This window comes from Mus pahari, chromosome 8 (genome assembly GCF_900095145.1).
Source record: "Mus pahari chromosome 8, PAHARI_EIJ_v1.1, whole genome shotgun sequence".
Classification (NCBI taxonomy): domain Eukaryota; kingdom Metazoa; phylum Chordata; class Mammalia; order Rodentia; family Muridae; genus Mus; species Mus pahari.
In genome coordinates this window covers 50632964-50653503 of record NC_034597.1, presented here as the reverse complement: position 1 = coordinate 50653503, position 20540 = coordinate 50632964, and the positions used below count along the sequence as shown (strand labels likewise).

General features: G+C 41.9%; 1 protein-coding gene across 4 annotated transcripts in view; it reads left to right on the top strand.

Moving 5' to 3' along the window:
• The first annotated feature begins 1433 nt into the window (after positions 1-1433).
• Cdadc1 (cytidine and dCMP deaminase domain containing 1) overlaps positions 1434-20540 on the top strand; it is a 38445-nt gene continuing 19338 nt past the window's right edge. For all 4 annotated transcript variants that reach the window (XM_021203287.2, XM_021203285.2, XM_021203286.2 and 1 more), the window contains exons 1-6: positions 1434-1639; positions 2416-2513; positions 7134-7208; positions 10092-10269; positions 13836-14405; positions 19650-19699. In XM_021203287.2, coding sequence (XP_021058946.1) covers positions 1558-1639; positions 2416-2513; positions 7134-7208; positions 10092-10269; positions 13836-14405; positions 19650-19699 — 1053 coding nt within the window. In that variant the 5' untranslated portion in view covers positions 1434-1557. The remainder of the gene's footprint in view (positions 1640-2415; positions 2514-7133; positions 7209-10091; positions 10270-13835; positions 14406-19649; positions 19700-20540) is intronic.

The window sequence follows — 20540 nt, the reverse complement described above, 5'->3', positions numbered from 1 at the left end:
ACATTGTCTTCTAGTTGTTGCAGGAAAGCTCCACCTACAAAATCTCAACAACATGGTTGCCTTAACAAGACCCGAACAATGCCAACACCAGCTGACTTGCCAACATGGGTGAAATCTCCCAGGGGTCCCATATCTAGATGTAGAGTAAATAATAACAGGGTGTGGTGGCTCACGCCTTTAATCCCAGCACTTGGGAGGCAGAGGCAGGCGGATTTCTGAGTTCAAGGCCAGCCTGGTCTACAAAAGTGCGTTCCAGGACAGCCAGGGCTACACAGAGAAACCCTGTCTCAATATATATATATATATATATATATATATATATATATATATATATATGAGAAATTAGTCTTCCCCAAGAATAAACTCCCTCAACTAGTTATCCAGTATCAAGTGAGCAGCCCTAAAAGCATATACATACAAGCACATATATGTATAGATATATCTATGTATATATTATATACATATATAATGACTATATAAACAATAGTGATTAAAGAAAAACCATGAATTAATTTAAAAGTGATCAGGGCCTCGGGGAGGGGGGAAATTTGGAATATTTTATTTTAAATAAAAATAAAACCATTTTTTATAATTTTTGTTGAAATACCCATCTCTGGAGTTATGGGCTGTAGTGAACCACTCTTGATGTGGGTGTTGGGAACTGAACTCAGATCCTCTGGAAGAGCAGGAAGTGTTCTTAACTGCTGGGCCATGTTTCTGACCGCTCGAGGCTTCGTTTTACACTTGAACATTTTCATTGGGGGCCTGAGGAGATGGTTCATGTGTAAGTGCTTTAGATATAAGCTTGAGGAGTTCTTTCTGGATCCCTCCAACCCACATTTAAAAAAAAGCAGGTCTGGGTAAAGCTGCACCAGCCTGTAATCACAACTGTGGAAAGTCTGAGACAGGAGGATGACGCTCCAGTGTAGCCAATCAGTGATCCAAGGAGAGACCCTGTCTCAAACAAGCATTTGGAGGGCCATAGAGGAAAATACTCTCTGTTCGGGAAGCACGCGCACATACTCTATTTACAAATTCATTAGAACGGACAACTCAGATTTTCCAGGTTCCGCTGTTTACTCAACTCTTCGATCCTCCCAGTTCTCCTCTCCTCATGGTTTGCGTGGGCTGGGTAGGAAGCAGACCCAAATACCCTGGGATCCGCCCGCATCTGACGGCGGGGCTCCGATGGCTCTGCTTCCCCCACCTCGCCCACTCCGGTCCTATGTTCTCCTCTCTCTGTTTAAGTCCTCCACCCTGGTCCCCTGCTGTCCCGAGCCAAGACAACTTCAAGCGTCCTTCTTCCTGCAAAAACCACTGAACACAGCCTGCTACACGGGGCCGCACGAGACGGGTAACTCAACCACCACCACCTCCGTGCGCCGGACCCTGACGTCACATCAAGCGCCGGAAGCGATAGGGGCGTGCCGAGACGTCATCTTGCTGCGCAGAACGAGCGGTTGTTGACAGGCCGCAGAGGTGGCCGTAGGTCATCCGCGGGGATCCTATCATGCCTGACAGGGCGAGCTGTCCTGGGCCGAGGCCTTTGGGCTGGGGATGAAAGAAACGGATCAGATGCAGAGTTTGGAGGGCTCCGGGGCCGAGAGGTCAGTCGGCACGCAGACGGGCAGCATGACGGGTGAGTGCGGTGGCCTTCCCTCCCGCCCTGCCCCTCGCCTGGCGCCCTGCCCGCCTGCCCGAGTCTCCCTCCAGCTCAGCGTCCTGCCTGGCCTGTGTCTTCCCCCAGTCCAGCACCCTCCCTGCTCTAGGTCTCCCTCCCGCCCTGCTAGCCTGCACCCCATCCACACACACTGCACCTCCCTGACACCCTTCTGCCCTGTGATTCACAGCGACTCCTGTCTGCCCCGCTGTCCCTGGTCGCCTTGCCGGACGCGCGTCCCGGACACTGTGCTGTCCAGGCTTCATAGGTCGCATCCTGCCCTGCACTGGTGGTTGGTTGCACCTAGAGTCAGCATCCCGGAGCGGAAGAGCTTGAAATTGCGCTTTTGCAAATTCACCGCCCGTGATGCCTCCCTCAAGTTTCGCCTTATGGTTGAAGATCAGTCGTGTTCCAACCATTGCCCTTTTAGCAGTGCCTAGTTCCAGAGGGGTAGGGGTGGGACCTTGCTCCACGGCTACATCAGAGAGGAGCCCTTATCCTATTGATTGATTGATTATTTCCAGAACCTTTGTATCAGTTTTACTATTTTACCTGTGGGGTGAGCTGGAGAAAAAAAGCTCCCGACTTTGGAAAGTGTCCCCCCAGGTCACTGAAAAGTGAGGTTGTGGCTACTCTTGCTAAGGAGGCTTTCATTCTCCTGCCTGCCAGTCCATCTGCATCTCACTAGTAGCTTTGAGCTTAGCTCCCCTGCCTTCCCTGGTGAAATTCTGACGTGCTTGCCCTCTCTTTTGTAGGTCAAATACCAAGGCTTTCTAAAGTGAACCTTTTCACTCTGCTCAGTCTCTGGATGGAACTCTTCCCAAGAGTGGAAGCCCAAGGGCAAAAATCTCAGGTATACCTTATTTCCATAGAGAGTGTTTACCCTCGGAAAAGCAGTAGTCTAAGTCTGATTTCATTGACCGACTATAGTCCTAACAGCCAAATGCAGCAAGACCCAAGAAATACTGTCATGGCTGTTGTATGCTATGCTCCTAACGCACAGTGAACTAGCTCATATTTCCAGTCTGAAAAGTTACTTCTAGTGTGTGCCATGATTACCAGGTATTAAGGGTTTCCTTTTGGAAACATTTAACGCCTTAAAATGTGCATTGTAAACGTCAGTTTGCTAGTACTAAATTTGGAAATCCTTTTAGCTTTATTATCCATATTTTTATCTCATTGTAATTCTGTTTATATACATTTAACTTGAATCCCTTTTCAGTGCGAAAGTTTTTTTCTCACTCTAGGTTTCTGGCATCCTCTCCTTCATCTGACAGATACCATGGAGGTTTTGCTTATTTAAGAGAAATAAGTTGGTTTTGTTTTAAATATTTTATTTGAAATCTTGTTTAGAAATCTGACCCATACCTGTTATCAGTTTAAGGCTTTAAAAATTAAAATCTAAATAGACATGGAAATAATTGCAAGAGGCATCAAAATAAATCCTTGTTTTATGACAGCTGGCTGACTTGGAAAGAGGCTTGACCAAGAGATGCACAACTTTCATAACCTGACCCGTCCCTGCTATTGTTCACCACGTTAGGATCTTTCCAACTGTGCTTCATGCCCATATTTCCCAAGGCCATAGCCATGAAGTCACAATGCCAGGTAGGGGTCCATGAAGGCACCCTCCAAGTTATTCTAGCAGTGTGTGCTAGCTTGAGAGCTTGTTGAGCAGTTTTAATGTTATCTGTATGGAAAGTATGTTTTAGCTACCAGAAAACCAAATTTACAAAATGCATAGATTACCATTATCACCTGTTTGTCATCTACTGTCAGGAAAGCATATGTGTATATTACTTTTATTAGTTTGGGTATAATGGCTGCTACAGAGAAGCAAAACCAGTGATAGCATTAGGGAAGAACAGAATTAGTCCATTTTCATAATTTTGTACAAACATTATTATTATTATTATTATTATTATTATTATTATTATTATTATTATTATTAAAACTGAAGATAATCCAGTAAGCCAGCAGCATTAAAAAAATCATACTACATATGCATCCAGGAGACTTCTCTTTGTATTACATAATATACTTAAAATATTTTTCAATTTATTAGTCTCCTTTCTAATATAAATCAGGACTATATGCCTAGAGGTGGCACTGCCCACAGTGGACTGTGCCCTCTCATATCAATCATTAATCAAGAAAATACCCTAAAGGCGCACACATACAGCAATATGATAGTATGATAGAGGCAACTTCTTAATTGAAGTTCCCTCTTCCCAGGGGTCTCTAGGTGTGTCAGGTTGACAAAAACCACACAAAGCATGTCACAGAAGCTCCAAGATGCAGTTTGGCTTGCAGCTGTTTAAAGTATGTGTTCATTATTTCCGAAGTGAACAGAGGAGAAATCCTCACTACTCTACCACCTAGAGATTGTTGACACTGTCTATGGTTCTATCCTTTTTCTTTTTTCTTTTACTTATTTGAGATATTCTGGATCTTCCTTCACTAGAGAAAAGAAATACATGCACTGTGGTGTCATTCTGTGCATGGGGGCAGCCAGTGATTCATAACCAGCCTGCTTGAGTTCACATTCTAGTTCAAGCTCTTGCTACTTTGTGTAACTTTGAATACTCTATTTTGCAATTATTTCCCTGTCAGCTTCTATTTTAGTATAGTGGAAAATACTAGTACATATAGTGTGTTTTGTCTTGAGGTCCTGGTAATTGAACCAAGAGCCATGTACTTGTAAGATAAATGCTTCAAACCCTGAACACACTGCTCACTTACTACATGGAGTTCTTCTAAGTAATGAATGAGTTAAACTAATAACACTTTTAGTGCCTGGAGCTTCTTTAGACTGTTTTGATTATGATTTTAATAAATTGTATAGCACTAGTGCACTGATGGTCGTTTACATTGTCACTTTTGCCAGATTTAATATTTAAAATGTTTACTGCATTTGCAAGTATGACCAGTGTCTGAGTTCTTTTGTGCTATCAAATATTTACATTGCTCAATAATAAAAACAGAGTTTTTAAGTGTCTAATCAATGATTGGAAATTAATTGTCTATGAAACTTATAATAAGGCTGGGAGGCAATTAATGAAAAGTTTTGAAATAGAAATCAGGTTCTATGAAGATGACTGACATTTCCAAAGGGTTTTCTTTCCTACTGGTTTAAACTTTGCTTATAGTTTAATTCTATTTAAATTGTGTGACTGGTTAAGAATAGACATCCCTTGTTTTCTCTACACATCCACAGCACCTCTCTCACCCAGTTCAGCCTGTTATAGAGACTGTAGCATAGGCCTTCCTGAGCTTTTCCAGAACAGAAGCAGTGCAGTACTGAGGGGAAGACAGTGTCCTGGTTTATTGAGGATTAGCTAGGTGACCATGGTTGTAGTTTTTAATTTGTCCCTGCCACAATTTTTCTCACTTGTATTATGAAAGTAATAACTCTTATAGAATTGTAATGATTAAATGAAATAATTCCAAACCTTTTCAAAACTTTTCATTAAACTACAATGAAAGCATAAATCAGGGCTGGTGAGATGGCTCAGCGGGTAAGAGCACCTGACTGCTCTTCCGAAGGTCCTGAGTTCAAATCCCGGCAACCACATGGTGGCTCACAACCATCTGTAACGAGATCTGACTCCCTCTTCTGGAGTGTCTGAAGACAGCTACAGTGTACTTACATATAATAAAGCTTTAAAAAAAAAAAAAAAAGAAAGCATAAATCAGTAGGAAAGAAAATAATTTTGAAATGTCAAACATCTTCATGGTACTTCTATTCCAAACCTTCCGCCCCCCCCCCCCCCCGCAACCATAGCCACTTAGGAGAATTAGATGCCTCTTAAACTCATTGTTATAATCACCATTACTGAAATCACTCTCACCTTATCACCCATCCTGTCCTATATGTCCTGCTCTGCTTGAAGAGAAACCTCACTTCCAGGATGTAGGTTTTATCTCTGGAAGTCGTGCCTTTTCTAAGAGACAGCATTTGTTTTGTAAGTATAAGCTCAGCAATCACCAGTACTACCACTCTTACGGTAAAACTGCCCCAATTTGCTAACTGTTTCACCTACGTGGGGCTCACAGAATTCTACAACACCGTATCACTCTCTCACTTGGCTGTGTTCACAGTCCTAAAGTCTGTGAGGGTTGCTTCCAGAACAACTATCTAGGCCTATGGCTGGCATCTAACAAAGGGTCTTAAGCACTTATTGAACTAATTGAAGGGCCAGGCTCTGTTACCTTTATTTATTTATTTATTCATTTATTAATTTATTTATTTCCATGTGTATGAGTGTTTTGTCGGCATGTATGTCTGTGAGCTGCATGCTTGCCTGGAGCCCTTGGAGGCCAGAAAGGAGCATCAGATCCCCTGGAATTAAGTTATAGTTAGTTGTGAGATGCCAGGTAGGTGCTCGGAATCGAACGTAGTTCCTCTAAAAGCAGCCAATGTGGGCTGGTGAGATGGCTCAGTGGGTAAGAGCGCCCGACTGCTCTTCCGAAGGTCCGGAGTTCAAATCCCAGCAACCACATGATGGCTCATAACCATCTGTAACAAGATCTGACGCCCTCTTCTGGAGTGTCTGAAGATAGCTACAGTGTACTTACATATAATAAATAAATCTTTAAAAAAAAAAAAAAAAAGCAGCCAATGTTCTTAACTACTGAAGGATCTTTTTAGACCCTAGCTTCTAATTTAAAACTTCTAGGGAAGGCATCTGTATATTCATTTTTATTATTGTCATAAAAACTACCACAATGTTGATGACTAAAACAAAAATCTGTTATCATACAGTTCTGAAGGTCAGAAATCCAAAAGGCTTTTCACCAACTAATACCAAGATGCCAGCAGGGCTCATTTCCTCTGAAGGCTCTAGGAGAAAATGTATTTCTTTGCCTTTTCTAGCTTTGGAGATTGCCTGCATTGTTTGGTTTGTACGCCTTTCTGACTTCAAAGCCCTTTGATGGCTTGTTGATTCTTCCTCCTGTTGTCTCACTCAGAGTCCCCTCTGCCCTCCTTTGCTTATAGTGGCTCCTGTGGTAGTACTGGGCCCACTGGATCATCAGGACAGTCTTTCATACCAAGACTGATGGTGCATATCTTTATGCCCGCCTGTAAAATTAACCCCCCTTTAACTATGAAACAGCATAGCTGCCTCTGGAGGATCAAAGAAATCCCTTGGGAGGGAAGCATCATCCCACCTACCGTAATCCATATGTAATGCCTTTAGTACCTAATTCTTTATCTTCTGGACTCTGCTTAATCCTTCACAACCTTTGAATTTTTTACATTGCTTATTACTGTACCATTTCTATGACCTCCAAATTACAGTTTCAATCCTATAAAGGCCTTGTTTGGAAACTTAGGTGTAGTCTGAGCAAATAGTACCCAAGCAAAGTGACACATCACTGCAGAGCTTCACAAGGAGGCATCCAGCCTTAAATCCTGAGATGTGGAATTCATCATAGTAATCAATTTCCCTTTTAATCTGCTTTTAATTAGAAAACTGAAGAGGAAAACCGTGGTCCCTTAGGAGATAATGAAGAGTTGACCAGAGTGTCTGCTGAAAAAAAACAGGTGAATTGTCGTGGTTAAAAAAAAAAATGTACAAGTTTATGATAAGAAAGCAAAGGAAAGGGATAAAGTCCTGTGAAGACCTCCGTAATCAAGGGAGTTTCTTAGATTTCTCCATAAAGGCCTTGTGTACTGACAAGCCTATATGTCTTTCCTGTTTGAAAAATTCAAGTGGGAATACTGTGTAATGTTTTTAACGTCTAATCCTGATTTCACACAGATGTGTTGAGCAACGTCCTGCGGAGTCTTTCACAAGTGTGTGTATCTTGGTTATTATGACTGGAGTGCAAAGCCTAGTTTCTCTTTATGTGGGTCACTTCTGAAGTGTTAAGGTAATTAGTATCCCCCTCTGGGACAAACAACACTGTCCGTCTTGGTGTTCCTCTCCTAATATCAGATTTCACTGTGGGTCTAAACAACCATGTGGTCCCATCTGCATCACTCTCTGTGGGACTGGAGGGTGTGACCACCACAGACGTGTTTCTTATTCTTCTGAGTCCTTTGTCCCTGATCTACGAATTTCTTGTCTGCTATCGTATATGAAACAGGGGCAGTCAGACCGGGAGGCAAATCCTGACCTCTGATTCTGCCCGGTGTCTCCTTGTTACTCACCTTTAGTTTCCAGAGATGGTCATTCATCATATATAGAGAATAACATGCACATGTATTTTGAAAAAGTTATTATTTTGATGACTGTTTTTATAAGTTTCCTGATTAGTTTTGGGAGTGAGTGTGATATTGACATAATTTGCCTGAGAATGCTTAGATGCTTTCAACACAAGCACAAAGGGGAAAAAAATTAGTGGATTACCTAGGTCAATATACTGACTAAAGCATGTACAAAAGATGATTGTGTTCTACCATGTTTTAATGTAAAATCTGTGACTAGAATTATATAGAAACTTGCCAAGATGTATGTGAAGTAAAACAAAGCCAGGAAGCAGAAGAGTGGCTCCCAGAAAGGCAGTGTGTTGGGGCAGCAGTAAGTAGACAGCTCAGACAGAATACAACTTGGGCTTTTTTGTTTTAAGTTTGAGATGAAAAGCTCCTCTCAAACTAGATATTATGAAAAAAAATCCATCTCAAACTTTATATTTTGCCGGGCGTGGTGGCACACACCTTTAATCCCAGCACTTGGGAGGCAGAGGCAGGCAGATTTCTGAGTTTGAGGCCAACCTGGTCTACAGAGTGAGTTCCAGGACAGCCAGGGCTATACAGAGAAACCCTGTCTCGAAAAACCAACCCCCCCCCCCAAAAAAAACTTTATATTTTGTACTTAGCTAGAAGCAAAATGAACAAGTTGTGGGGTTTTTTTTGGGGGGGGGTAGGGTGGGCTAAATTTTGGGTTTTCTAGACAAGGTTTCTCTGTTTATCTCTGGCTATCCTGGAACTCAAGGCTGGTCTCGAACTCAAGAGTTTTGCTTGCCTCTGCTTCCATGTGCTAGGATTAAAGGTATAAGCCACCATGCTCAGCTATCTTTATTTTGTTTTAAAAAGACTCAAAAAAGTAATAAACTTGGACTGAAGATTGTTCTAATAAGAGGTTGATAATATGTTTCCTGTGTCTTGGAAACAGTGTCACAGACATCCATTTGTTACTGGCTTATTTCTTTCTTTCTTTCTTCTTCTTCTTCTTCTTCTTCTTCTTCTTCTTCTTCTTTTTTTTTTTTTTTTTTTTTTTAGGTTTTTCAAGACAGGGTTTCTCTGTATAGCCCTGGTTGTCCTGGGTAGACCAGGCTGGCTTCGAACTCAGAAATCCGCCTGCCTCTGCCTCCCGAGTGCTGGGATTAAAGGCGTGCACCACCACGCCCGGTCGTTATTTCTTTCTTCTGACAGTGTAAAGCTGAGTTGCAACACTCCAATGGCCATTTGGTTCAGTTTTAATAGCATTGGCTCTGGTGCCCAGATCCTTTGATACGACAATTTTCTGTAAAAGATTTATTTATTATGTACAGTGTTTTGTCTGCACATATGCCTTCATGCCAGAAGAGGGCACCAGACCTCATTATAGATGATTGTGAGCCATTATGTAGTTTCTAAAAATTGAACTCAGGACCTCTAGAAGAGAGCAGTCAGTGCTCTAAACCTCTGAGCCATCTCTCCAACTCTGATAAGGCTATTTTTATTGGTTGCTTTCTAAAATGGACAGTTTGCAAACAAACTTGCTGGAAATAACATACACTTTGTATTCAAGGGATATACAGTTCTCAAATATTTTGTAATAAAGAGGGGTTTGTATTCAAGGGATATACAGTTCTCAAATATTTTGTAATAAAGAGGGGAAGGTCTACACATTGCAAATTTGGAATCAAACTTATGATTGTGAGCCAGGTCTTTGCTAGCTGAGCTATATCTTTAGTCCAGGAATTGCAAGTTAAGGCTAGCCTGGGCTATATAATACAATTCTGACTTTAAAAGGTCTTGTAATTTTAGAATTGAGATGATGTCTGCTTTAGTTTTGTCTTTATTGTTTGAATTCTTCAGAGTCATGTGTAAAACCCAGAGGGATTTCCTTATATTTCCTTTACCATTTTGAAGCTTAGAATAAATAGTCCCAGCCAGGATGGCATAAGAAGCAAGTCAGCTGACTTGGCTTTTGGCCTTTATTAGGTTAAATTGAGTTCATCTTTCACTAGAACAACATAATAATAGTTACACATGTAACTGATTAATTAAAAGAGCCTTTGTTTTGAAAGTTTCTCATGTAATGTCAATATGAAGCTCTCAGAAATTCTTCATGTACCTAATTAGATATCTATTTTTATGCAGACACTATGTTTAGGTAAGAACTAAGCATAGCTTTCATCTCATTAGAAAATCAAATGTTACCCATAAAAAGATAGTAAGATGTTATCATGGATGATGTCATATTTTTGTCTTAATTAGGTGAAGAAAACTGGTCTTGTGGTGGTGAAGAACATGAAGATCATTGGTCTTCACTGTTCCAGTGAAGACTTACATACTGGGCAAATTGCTCTTATTAAGCATGGGTCCAGGCTGAAAAACTGTGATCTTTATTTTTCAAGAAAACCATGTTCTGCTTGTTTGAAAATGATAGTGAATGGTGAGTACGGACAAGGTGGTGCTAGGGACTCAGCTCCTTTATCTGAGCTTGGACAAAATAGTGCAGCCTTAAATACATGCATAGTGAGGGGTGGAAATGTGTGTTTGAGGACCATTTGACACTCAGGAGGAGGAAGAGTCGGAAAACGTGGATTCTGGGCTCAGCTCTGCCCACTAATTTGCTAAATGACCCTTGGTAAATTACAGACTGATGCCATTTGACAAAGGATCCCCCAAATGTCAGTGGCTTAAGACAGCCTATCAGCTCTACAGTTGTCAGACCTGGGCGCTGCCGCGTAGCAGGCAGTTTGGTCCAGTGGTTGGTTTGTGGGATTAGGCATCATTCTTCCCCTGTCCCTGTCATCCTGGGGGCTCACTTGAGTCCTCTGCATCCAGAGAATGCATATGTGCTTGTTACAGATCCCTGCTTGGGAGAGATCGGTGGAGGTGGTCGAGTGCTTGCCCAGCGTGGGTGAGGCCCTGGTTTTCCCCAGCACCACAGAACAAAACAAAAGCCATCACCTAGAAGTCACATACATTCTTCTTCTCTCTGTTTGTTTCCAACGTGGGAGCTGTAGGCTCTGGCTGGGCAGCTGCTTCCCTGCCCTGGTTTCTTTTCTGTTGGTGTGATAAACAAACAGCCGGACCAAAAACAACTTGTGGAGGAAAGTGTTTATATGGCTTACAAGTCCAGATCAAAGTTGATCATGAAGAGAATTCAGGACAGGGTTCAGTTCAGAGCTGCTCACTGGTTTGCTCTCCATGGCTTGCTCTGCTTGCTTTTCTGTACAACCCACACCCAGGGGCTGCACTGCCCACAATGGACTGGGCCCTGACACACCATGAATCAAGAAAATGCTTCACAGACATACCAGAGACATACACAGACATCAGATGGAGGCAGTTCCTCAATTTCTTGAGATTCCCTTTTCCCAAATATGTCTAAGTTTATGTCAAGTTGAGAAAAACAAGTCAGCACACTCCCAAAGGTTACCATAAACCTTGGAAGGGTACACAAAGTTTTAATGTATAGACACCTAACTGCTTCGGATTCTATTTTATAAGTAGGCAGATATGTAGATGATTCTATTATTTCTTAAAATGTGTCTTACACACATGTACCTGGTAGGTCTAGAAAGAAGGCAACAAATATGATTCTCAGGCTTTTGCCTCCAGGGTCACTTGGTATCAGATGAGTGACCCGGGCTGCAGGTGATGCATGAGCTCAGAGTCAGTGGCCCTGCAGGATGCTGGGTTGTGAAGGGTGCAGGATAAGCTGGGTTTTCATGGCTCTATTCATTACTATTCTGTTTCCATGCGACAGTACATGATGGAAAGCAACTTGTGGACACCTTTATTTTGGCTTGTGGTTCCAGAGGATTAGAGTCTTTTGATGGTAAAGGAGGCATAGCATCAGGCAGGCATGGTGGCAGGAAGCTGGGAGAGAACTAGATGTGCAGTGAGTCTATAAACTGCCCAAGCCCACCCCCACGAGTTAGTTCCTTCAAGACTACCTCCTAGAGCTGCCATAACTTCATGAAATGGTGTCACTAAACAGGCCAAAGGTTCAAATATGGAGTGGTGGTGGGTGGAGTGTGGTGATCTGTCAGGGCTTCTGTGGAAGCTTTGGAAGACTGACAGCCCCCTTTTTTGTGTGTTATGGAGCAGAACACATAAGAAACAAGAAAATTCATCTGCCTCATTAGCCCTGGGCTGAGCATACCTCATCTTAGTGTTCTGTGTGAATCAGAGCTACAAATTGTAAATTATAAAGTAATTGCTGCAAACCACAGTATAAGGGTTGCCTTGAGGACCGGGTGAGTGACTGGGTTCACAGTGAACTGGCCTGCCTTCCTCATGTGTCTTAGTTAGGTTTTCTATTGCTGCTCAGTGGTTATGAGCCATTCCTGTTCTTGTAGGAAACCCAAGGTTGGTTCCCAGCATCCAGGTTCAGTGGCTCACAGCTACCTGTAACTCTGATCTGACCTCCGAAGGCACTAGAACTCACATGCACAAACACATAAAATAAAATCCTTTTATTGAACAGGAGTAAATAAAACCTTTTTAATTTTGATGAAATGAAATTACACCAGATACTAGCAGAAATTTTTCTGTTGTAAACTATTTATAATAAACATTTGGTGCTTACATAGCAATTTTAGTAAACATTATAAGAAAATTAAAATACTTTTTCATGTTTATTATCCAGTTATGTTTCTTTTACAAATTGCCTGTTCATATGTTTTTTTTCCCTTAAGGTCATTTTCTGGTTTGTTTTGTTTTGTTTTGTTTTGTTTTTTAAATCAATATGATCTCTTATTTAGTGAGCCAACTGTGTCTCTATGTAGTAAAGACGACCTACTTTCTGCTGTCACACTGAGTGGAAATGCCCTCAGGTTTGTTCTTTCCTCAATACATAGGCTTTGCAGGGTTGGTGCTGCCTGCCCTCTCTCTCATCACTCCCTCTTCACCTAGGAATATTTTTCTCTTAAAAATTCTTTATAGTCACAATACGAACTAACCAGTACCCCCTGAGCTCGTGTCTCTAGCTGCATATGTAGCAGAAGATGGCCTAGTCGGCCATCATTGGGAAGAGAGGCCCCTTGGTCTTGCAAACTTTATATGACCCAGCACAGGGGAAGGCCAGGACCAAGAAGTGGGAGTGGGTGGGTAAGGGAGCAGGGGTGGGGGGAGGGTATAGGGAACTTTCGGGATAGCATTTGAAATGTAAACAAAGAAAATATCTAATAAAAAAATTCTTTGTGGTCAACAAGAACTGATGATATAAAAATGCCAGCATGGAACTCATTGCTTAGTATGCTAATTTAAAACTAGTTAACAAAACCAAGACTAAAGTCACATTATTTATTCTCCTATTTTGGTCATCTGGAGTTGTTTTTAATGTTTTTAGTTCAGAAATGCTGCACTAAAACATGAACATTTTTCCCTCTTGAGAATATGGCTTTTGAGAAGAATTCTGAATCTGAGACAGGAAAATTTTTAGTGTCTAAATGAATTATTTATAATTATTTAGATACAAAACTCTAGGCCTTAGCTATACTAGGTATTAGCTATAGCATTTCCAGAAGCTACCATGGCAACATGGAAAGCCTTGGTGAGTAACACTCACGCTGAGCTTCCAGCCACGCTTGCAAAGCTGCGCTTCTACAGTGTCACTTGGGCTCTGTTAGGGGTTGAGAAAACCAGATAGTAAATATTTCAGGTTTTGAAGGCAGGACTGTGGTTGGTAGTCAACCCCACCCACCATGCAAAGGTGTTCAGTGCATATGTAAATGAATGAGCATGTCTTTGAGTGAATATGAGCACTGGAATTTTCATTTCTCATATCTCATATGATATAGAATATTCCCAGATTTAACCTGTCAGCTGAAAATAGACTAGTCATGGAACCATTTTGGCCTGTGGGTATTTGTTTGGAAGCCTCACATTGTGTAAGTAACAGTGTAGTTGTCTGTTTTGGGGTCAGTGGTAGGCTAGATTTAGATAGAAAACCTTTATCTATTTGGCTCGCATCAAACAGTGACCTTTTCTTTTTTTATATTTTAGCTGGAGTTAACCGAATTTCTTACTGGCCTTCTGACCCAGAAATAAGTTTGCTCACTGAGGCTTCTAGTTCTGAAGATGCCAAGCTAGATGCCAAAGCAGCAGAAAGACTGAAGTCAAACAGCCGGGCCCACGTGTGCGTCTTACTCCAGCCGCTGGTGTGTTACATGGTGCAGTTTGTGGAGGAAACCTCTTACAAATGTGACTTTATTCAAAAAACTGCAAAAGCATTGCCGGGTGCTGACACTGATTTTTATTCTGAATGTAAACAAGAAAGAATAAAAGAGTATGAAATGTTATTTTTGGTTTCAAATGAAGAAATGCATAAGCAGATACTGATGACTATAGGTCTGGAGAACCTGTGTGAAAACCCCTATTTTAGCAATCTAAGGCAAAACATGAAAGACCTGATTCTGCTTTTGGCCACAGTAGCTTCTAGTGTGCCCAACTTGAAACACTTCGGATTCTACTGTAGCAGCCCAGAACAGATTAATGAAATTCACAATCAGAGTTTGCCACAGGAAGTTGCAAGGCATTGCATGGTGCAGGCCAGGTTATTGGCATATCGAACTGGTGAGTTCAATGCTTAGTTCATAAATGGGGGCTGGATGTCTGGGTTACAAGTGACACTGAAGTGAAGTGGCTTCATATCTGTGCTAGAATTCTCTGCCCCTTATACTAAAGTCAACAATGTCAAGAAGTGAGCCAGACCCTGTGTTTTTTGTGTTCTTATTTACAAACTCTGTGTTCTTATTTATGAAGCTCTACATTTACAAACCAGGAGACTTAAATCCTTTTTGCTTCTTGTGTGTATGATTCTATGATTCAATAAGTCCCAAAGTAAAGATGACACAAAAAGAAAACTAAATATTTATTCCACATTTTTCTACATATTCAGTTATTTTAAAAATGTTTAATGTGTACTAGTGTTTTGTCTGCATGCATGTTTGTGCACCACATGCCTGCAGAGCCCAGAAGAAGGTGTCAGATCCTATGTAACAGGAGTCCCGGACAGTTGTGAGCCATCATGTTGGTGCTGGAAATCACTCAGATCTTATGTAAAAGCAACAAGTGCTCTTAACTGTTGAGCCATCTCTTCAGCCCATGTATTCTATTTGTAATAAAGACAGAATTCCGAGAATTTTAAAATAACAAATTTAGAAGAAAAGAATCAGGGTAAAAACGTTACTATAGAGTCTTCTGGTTTATGTTTCTCTCAGCAAGTTACAGTCACTCTTACTCTTTTACATGTTTGTAAAAGGAAAACATTATTTAGTGATGGTCTTTATTTTAGTAAAGTGTATCATCTTAATATCATTTCCATTCTTACCTAATGTTTTTCAGTGTAGAATTACCACCTTGAAAAATCCAACTTAGAAGTAAGTAGGGAAAGTCCAGATAGGAGAAATGGTAAAAGCCGGGCGTGGTGGCGCATGCCTTTGATCCCAGTACTTGGGAGGCAGAGGCAGGCAGATTTCTGAGTTCAAGGCCAGCCTGGTCTACAAAGTGAGTTCCAGGACAGCCAGGACTATACAGAGAAACCCTGTCTCAAAAAAAAAAGAAAAAAAAAGAAAAAAAAGAAAAGAAAAGAAAAGGTAAAGTAAGACTTATTTGGTACACATGCCATATATAGTAGGGCTTTATTTATTTACTTATTTATTTATTTGTTAGATAGAGTTCTATGCAGTCCAAGCTCCCTATGTAGCTGAGGATGACCTTGAACTTCTGACCCTCCTACCTCCACCTCTTGAGTCTTGGAATTACAAGCATGCACCTCCTGGACCTGCTTTATGTTGTGCTGAAGATGAGAGGAACCTAGGGCCTCATGCAGGCTAGGCAAGCACTCCACCACCTGAGCTACAACCCTTGCCCAGACACTTTTAATTATCCCAAGAAAAGAGGAGAAGAGAAGGAAAATCAGAAAGACCTGTACAGATGGCAGTGGTCTTTAAAAGACCTCAGGTCAAGTAAACGGAATGGAGGATCTCAGCTATCAATGTACAGACTCTCCATGGAAACCTTAAAAGGTACAGATGTTCCAGCTCACCTGGACCTAGTCAACTGGGTACAGCTAGGTCTTTAAAACTTCTACAGGGTGTTCTGATGGTAATCGGGGTTGATGATCACTTAAAGGCTGATTTGTGTCGTAGAGTTATATATTCTACTATAAATTACATTTTGTATTACACATGTGTCCACTTGCTATTCAGGTTTATATATAAATCCATGCCGGTATGCTTGATCTAAAAGATTTCAAGGAAAAAAATAGGGTTGTTTTGGTTTTGTTTTGCTTTTTTTTTTTTTTTTTTTCAGGGGAAGGTTCTGGAACTCAACTCCTAGTTAAGATGCAACTTGGCTGTCACTTGCCCATGTGACCTCTTCTGGGGGAGAATCACTGGCACACTTACCATCTCCCCTGAGAACTAGAGTATTTATTAAATGAGGGAATCTTTTTATATCAAAATAAATGCTTCGGGGGCTGGGCAGGTGGCTCAGCAGGTAAACTGCTCTGCTGTGCGTGTGTGAGAACCTGAGTTTGGGTCCCCAGCACACCTAAAAAGCAGGATGTGGTTGTAAGAACTTATAATGCCAGGGCTGCCACTGAAACAAATCTTGTTGGCCAGAGAGTCCAGCCACTCAATAAGTTCCAGTGAGAGACCTTGTCTCCAGAAGTAAGATTAGAGCACAACACCCAACATCAGCATGTGGCCTCTACAGACAGTCAGACAGACAGACAGACATCAGCATGTGGCCTCTACAGACAGACAGACAGACAGACACACACACACACACACACACACACACCCCTACCTTATAATTAGTAAAGCCCTTAGGGCAAGTGTAAAGGAATTGAGAATCTGGAGATGTTAAAAAGGTATGATAGTGCATATGCTGTTCTGGCAGGCACTCCCCTCTCTGGCTGGAACAGTGCTCTGTAGACATGATGCTGGAGTTAGAAGTAGGCAGAAATAGCACCCTCAAAACTGTTCTGATTTGCTCTGCAAGCCAGAAGTTAGTGTGACAAAGCATCAGAAGGCAGCTGTGGACAATGCAGGCCCTAGCCCTGGCCTCTTTCCTCTGATTGATCAGGGGTCTTCACCAGAGCTAGGAATCAGCCTTTTTATCAGGCACCCAGCAATTTTGATCTAGAACAATAACAGAAGCTGACATAAGTAGGGGGCCAACTAGCTAGCTTGGAGAGGAAAGGGCTTTGCCACCCCCTCGTCTTCCATGGTGGATGATGAAGAATCTTGCCAGTTGTCCTCTTGACTCCTACAAGCACACGGCAACACACACACACACACACAGAATTTTAAACCTTAAAGAAAAGATGTATATGCCTGTAGGCATGAACTATGGACTAAAGAGCTTTGGTGTCAGGCACCGACAAGCCTTGAGCGTCTGTTAGTAGTCATAAATTGGTCTTTCCTTCAAAACTGTGCAGAAAAACAAAACAAAACAGACTAAAAGGAACAGTTTCCTAAAAATTCCAGATAGGGCACACACCTTTAATCCTGACCCCCTGGGAAGCTGAGGCAAGAAGACTAAAAGTTCAAGGCCAGCCTGGGTTATCCATCAAGATACTGTCTCAAAAAACAAACAAGCAAATAAGAACAAGTGGAAATGAAGAAACCCTTCCTGAAAACAGTAGTGACTGTTCCCTTACAGCTAGCCTTTGCCACGCACAGAAGTGCTACCTGTGGGAAAATGCTGTTTCCTTCTTGACAAGGACCAGTTTCTGTCCCCTGACTGAGAAGTGACAGCTCCCAAGACCAAAATCCTGATATAAGAAAGATATCGTTGCAGGAGATGTGGCTTTTCATATGGAGAGGTTGCTTTTTAATTTAATATGTATTAAGTACTGCTTTGTTTAGGGGTTTATTTTGAAGGTAATAATATTATGGCTATAATTTCTACTATCTTAGGAACGAGCACAAAACATTAATTTATATTAATTTCTGGCATTAAATTACAAAGGCCTGGAAAAGAAGGAAACTTTGTTGATGCCAGATCTCTCCCCTGACACTGTAGAAGCCATCACCGTGCATCCCTCAGTGTCACTCCCCTCTTCCACGCACAGCTTCCTCCTCCCTGCCACGCTCCATTCAGCTGCTAGATGCTTATGAACCAGACTGTCTCCCTTCCTCCTTCACAGTCTGCCTTTCACTATGGACACATATGGCACTCAAAATGTGGGAAGCTTTTTTAGGGAATTTTTAATGTTAGAGAGAGGTGGAGAAAAGGTTGGGTTAAAAGAACTAAATTTTAGTTAATTTCATATCTAGAAATGGAAATTTTAACTATTGATAAAATTGGTAAAAAAAATGAGATCATGTGTAAAAATGCTTAACAGAAAAAATATATATTGGAATATAATTTTGAAAACTCCAATGTGCTTGAATTGGAAATACAAAATTTTATTGCGTAAGTATAATTTTTTAAGTTACGGCATCTTAGATTTTTCATACAACAATGGCAGGACTTTTGTCTGAATTGTGTATAATGGAAAAGTAGATGTTTAAATGCGCTTTCATGGGAGAGCTTAGCTTGAAGGAGATTGGAGGGGAAGACAGTTGTACTCAACCCTTAGCAGTGTGAGTGGCCCTGGGTAAAGGTACAGACAATACTGATCTTTTCTGTAAATGTCCCTACTTTGTCCCTTGCTGTGATTTTGATAAATACTGTGGTTTTATAATTCATTCAAATTTGTCTCAGAAATTTAAAACTTACTCTATTGTAGAAGAAAAAAGAAGACCTTAAATAAATTTCTACTTGAACTTTTTTTTTTTTTTTTTCGAGACGGGGGTTTATCTGTATAGCTCTGGCTGTCCTGAAACTCACTTTATAGACCAAACTGGCTTCGAACTCAGAAATCCACCTGCCTCTGCCTCCCAAGTGCTGGGATTAAAGGTGTGCACCACCACGCCTGGCTTGAACTTTTTTTTTTTAAACAAAAATATTTCCATTAAGTCAAATTTCCATGATTAGAGTATAAAAAAATTGATTTTATCGATTGGTTATTTCACTAAATACATTCTTTTAGAAATTTTGTATTTCTTCAGCCTCATCATCTGTTAGAAGTGGTCACTTAGATCCTGTCCCATTAGGGGAGAGTCAGTGAGGCTGACCTGTCCCAGTTATAGTTTGAGTGTGCCACTGCCATTCAGAGGTATCACAGAGACCCCGCGTATGTCGGGGTGTCAGTGGCCCTGTCCCTGTGTGTGGGGGGGTGGTCAGTGGCCCTGTCCCCGTGTGTGGGGGGTGGTCAGTGGCCCTGTCCCCGTGTGTGTGGGGGGGTGGTCAGTGGCCCTGTCCCCGTGTGTGTGGGGTGGTCAGTGGCTCTGTCCCCGCGTGTGGGGGTGTCAGTGGCCCTGTCCCTGTATGTGGGGTGGTCAGTGGCCCTGAGCCCGTGTGTGTGGGGGGTGGTCAGTGGCCCTGCCCGTGTGTGGGGGTGTCAGTGGCCCTGTCCCCGTGTGGGGGGGTGTCAGTGGCCCTGTCCCTGTATGTGGGGTGGTCAGTGGCCCTGAGCCCGTGTGTGTGTAGGGTGGTCAGTGGCCCTGCCCCGTGTGTGTGTGTGTGGGGGGGGTGGTCAGTGGCCCTGTCCCCGTGTGTGGGGTGACCCTGTCTGGTTATTTGGTACCTCATTCCTGAGTCCTACACCCCAAAAGATTTATCTTGAAGGTTTGTGTAGTTAGGGCAAGGACTTGTTGCTACATTTATCATGTGTGTTACAATAAATAGGTTCATATGATTTGGGAAGAATAGATCTTCATACTGACAGCATTGGTTTTTACTGATAAACATCCTGTCTTTCAGAGGATCATAAAACAGGAGTTGGAGCTGTCATTTGGGCAGAAGCGAAATCTGTAAGTATGAAAATAACTTTAGGTATTTAACCTGAATTTTGTTCAGTCGGTCTTCGAGGTGCTGCATTTTGATATTTGAGACAGGATTGGCCTCAAATTCCTGAGCTCAGTCCATCACTCCCTCTCCATCTTCTGAGTGGTAGCAACTAACAGCTCTTGCTGTTTAATCTGATGACATATGGGGCTGTATTGACTGATTGAGATTAATGTTTTTATATTGATGAATTTTATTAAGTTGTAGAAACATCTGCCCCCTCAACAAAATTTTTTGCGGGGGGGTGTGGATATACATTTCAATTTTATCTGTCTGTTTGTCTGTCTGTCTATCTATCTATCTATCTGTTTATTTATTTATTTTGGTTTTTCGAGACAGGGTTTCTCTGTATAGCCCTGGCTGTACTAGAACTCACTCTGTAGACCAGGCTGGCCTCGAACTCAGAAATCCGCCTGGCTCTGACTCCCAAGTGATGGGATTAAAGGCGTGCACCACCACTGCCTGGCCCATTTTTTTTATTAGATGTTTTCTTTATTTACATTTACATTTACATTTCAAATGCTATCCCCTTTCCTACTTTCCTCTCCGAAAATCCCCTATCTCCTCCCCCTCCCCCTCCACCTGCTCCCCAGCCCACCCACTCCTGTTTCCTGGCCCTGGCATTCTCCTATACTGGGGTATATATACCTTCCATTGATGGCTGACTAGGCCATCCTCTGCTACATATACAGCTAGAGACACGAGCTCTGGGGTACTGGTTAGTTCATCATATTGTTTCTCCTATAGGGCTGCAGATCCCTTCAGCTCCTTGGGTACTTTCTCTACCTCCTTCATTGGGGATCCTGT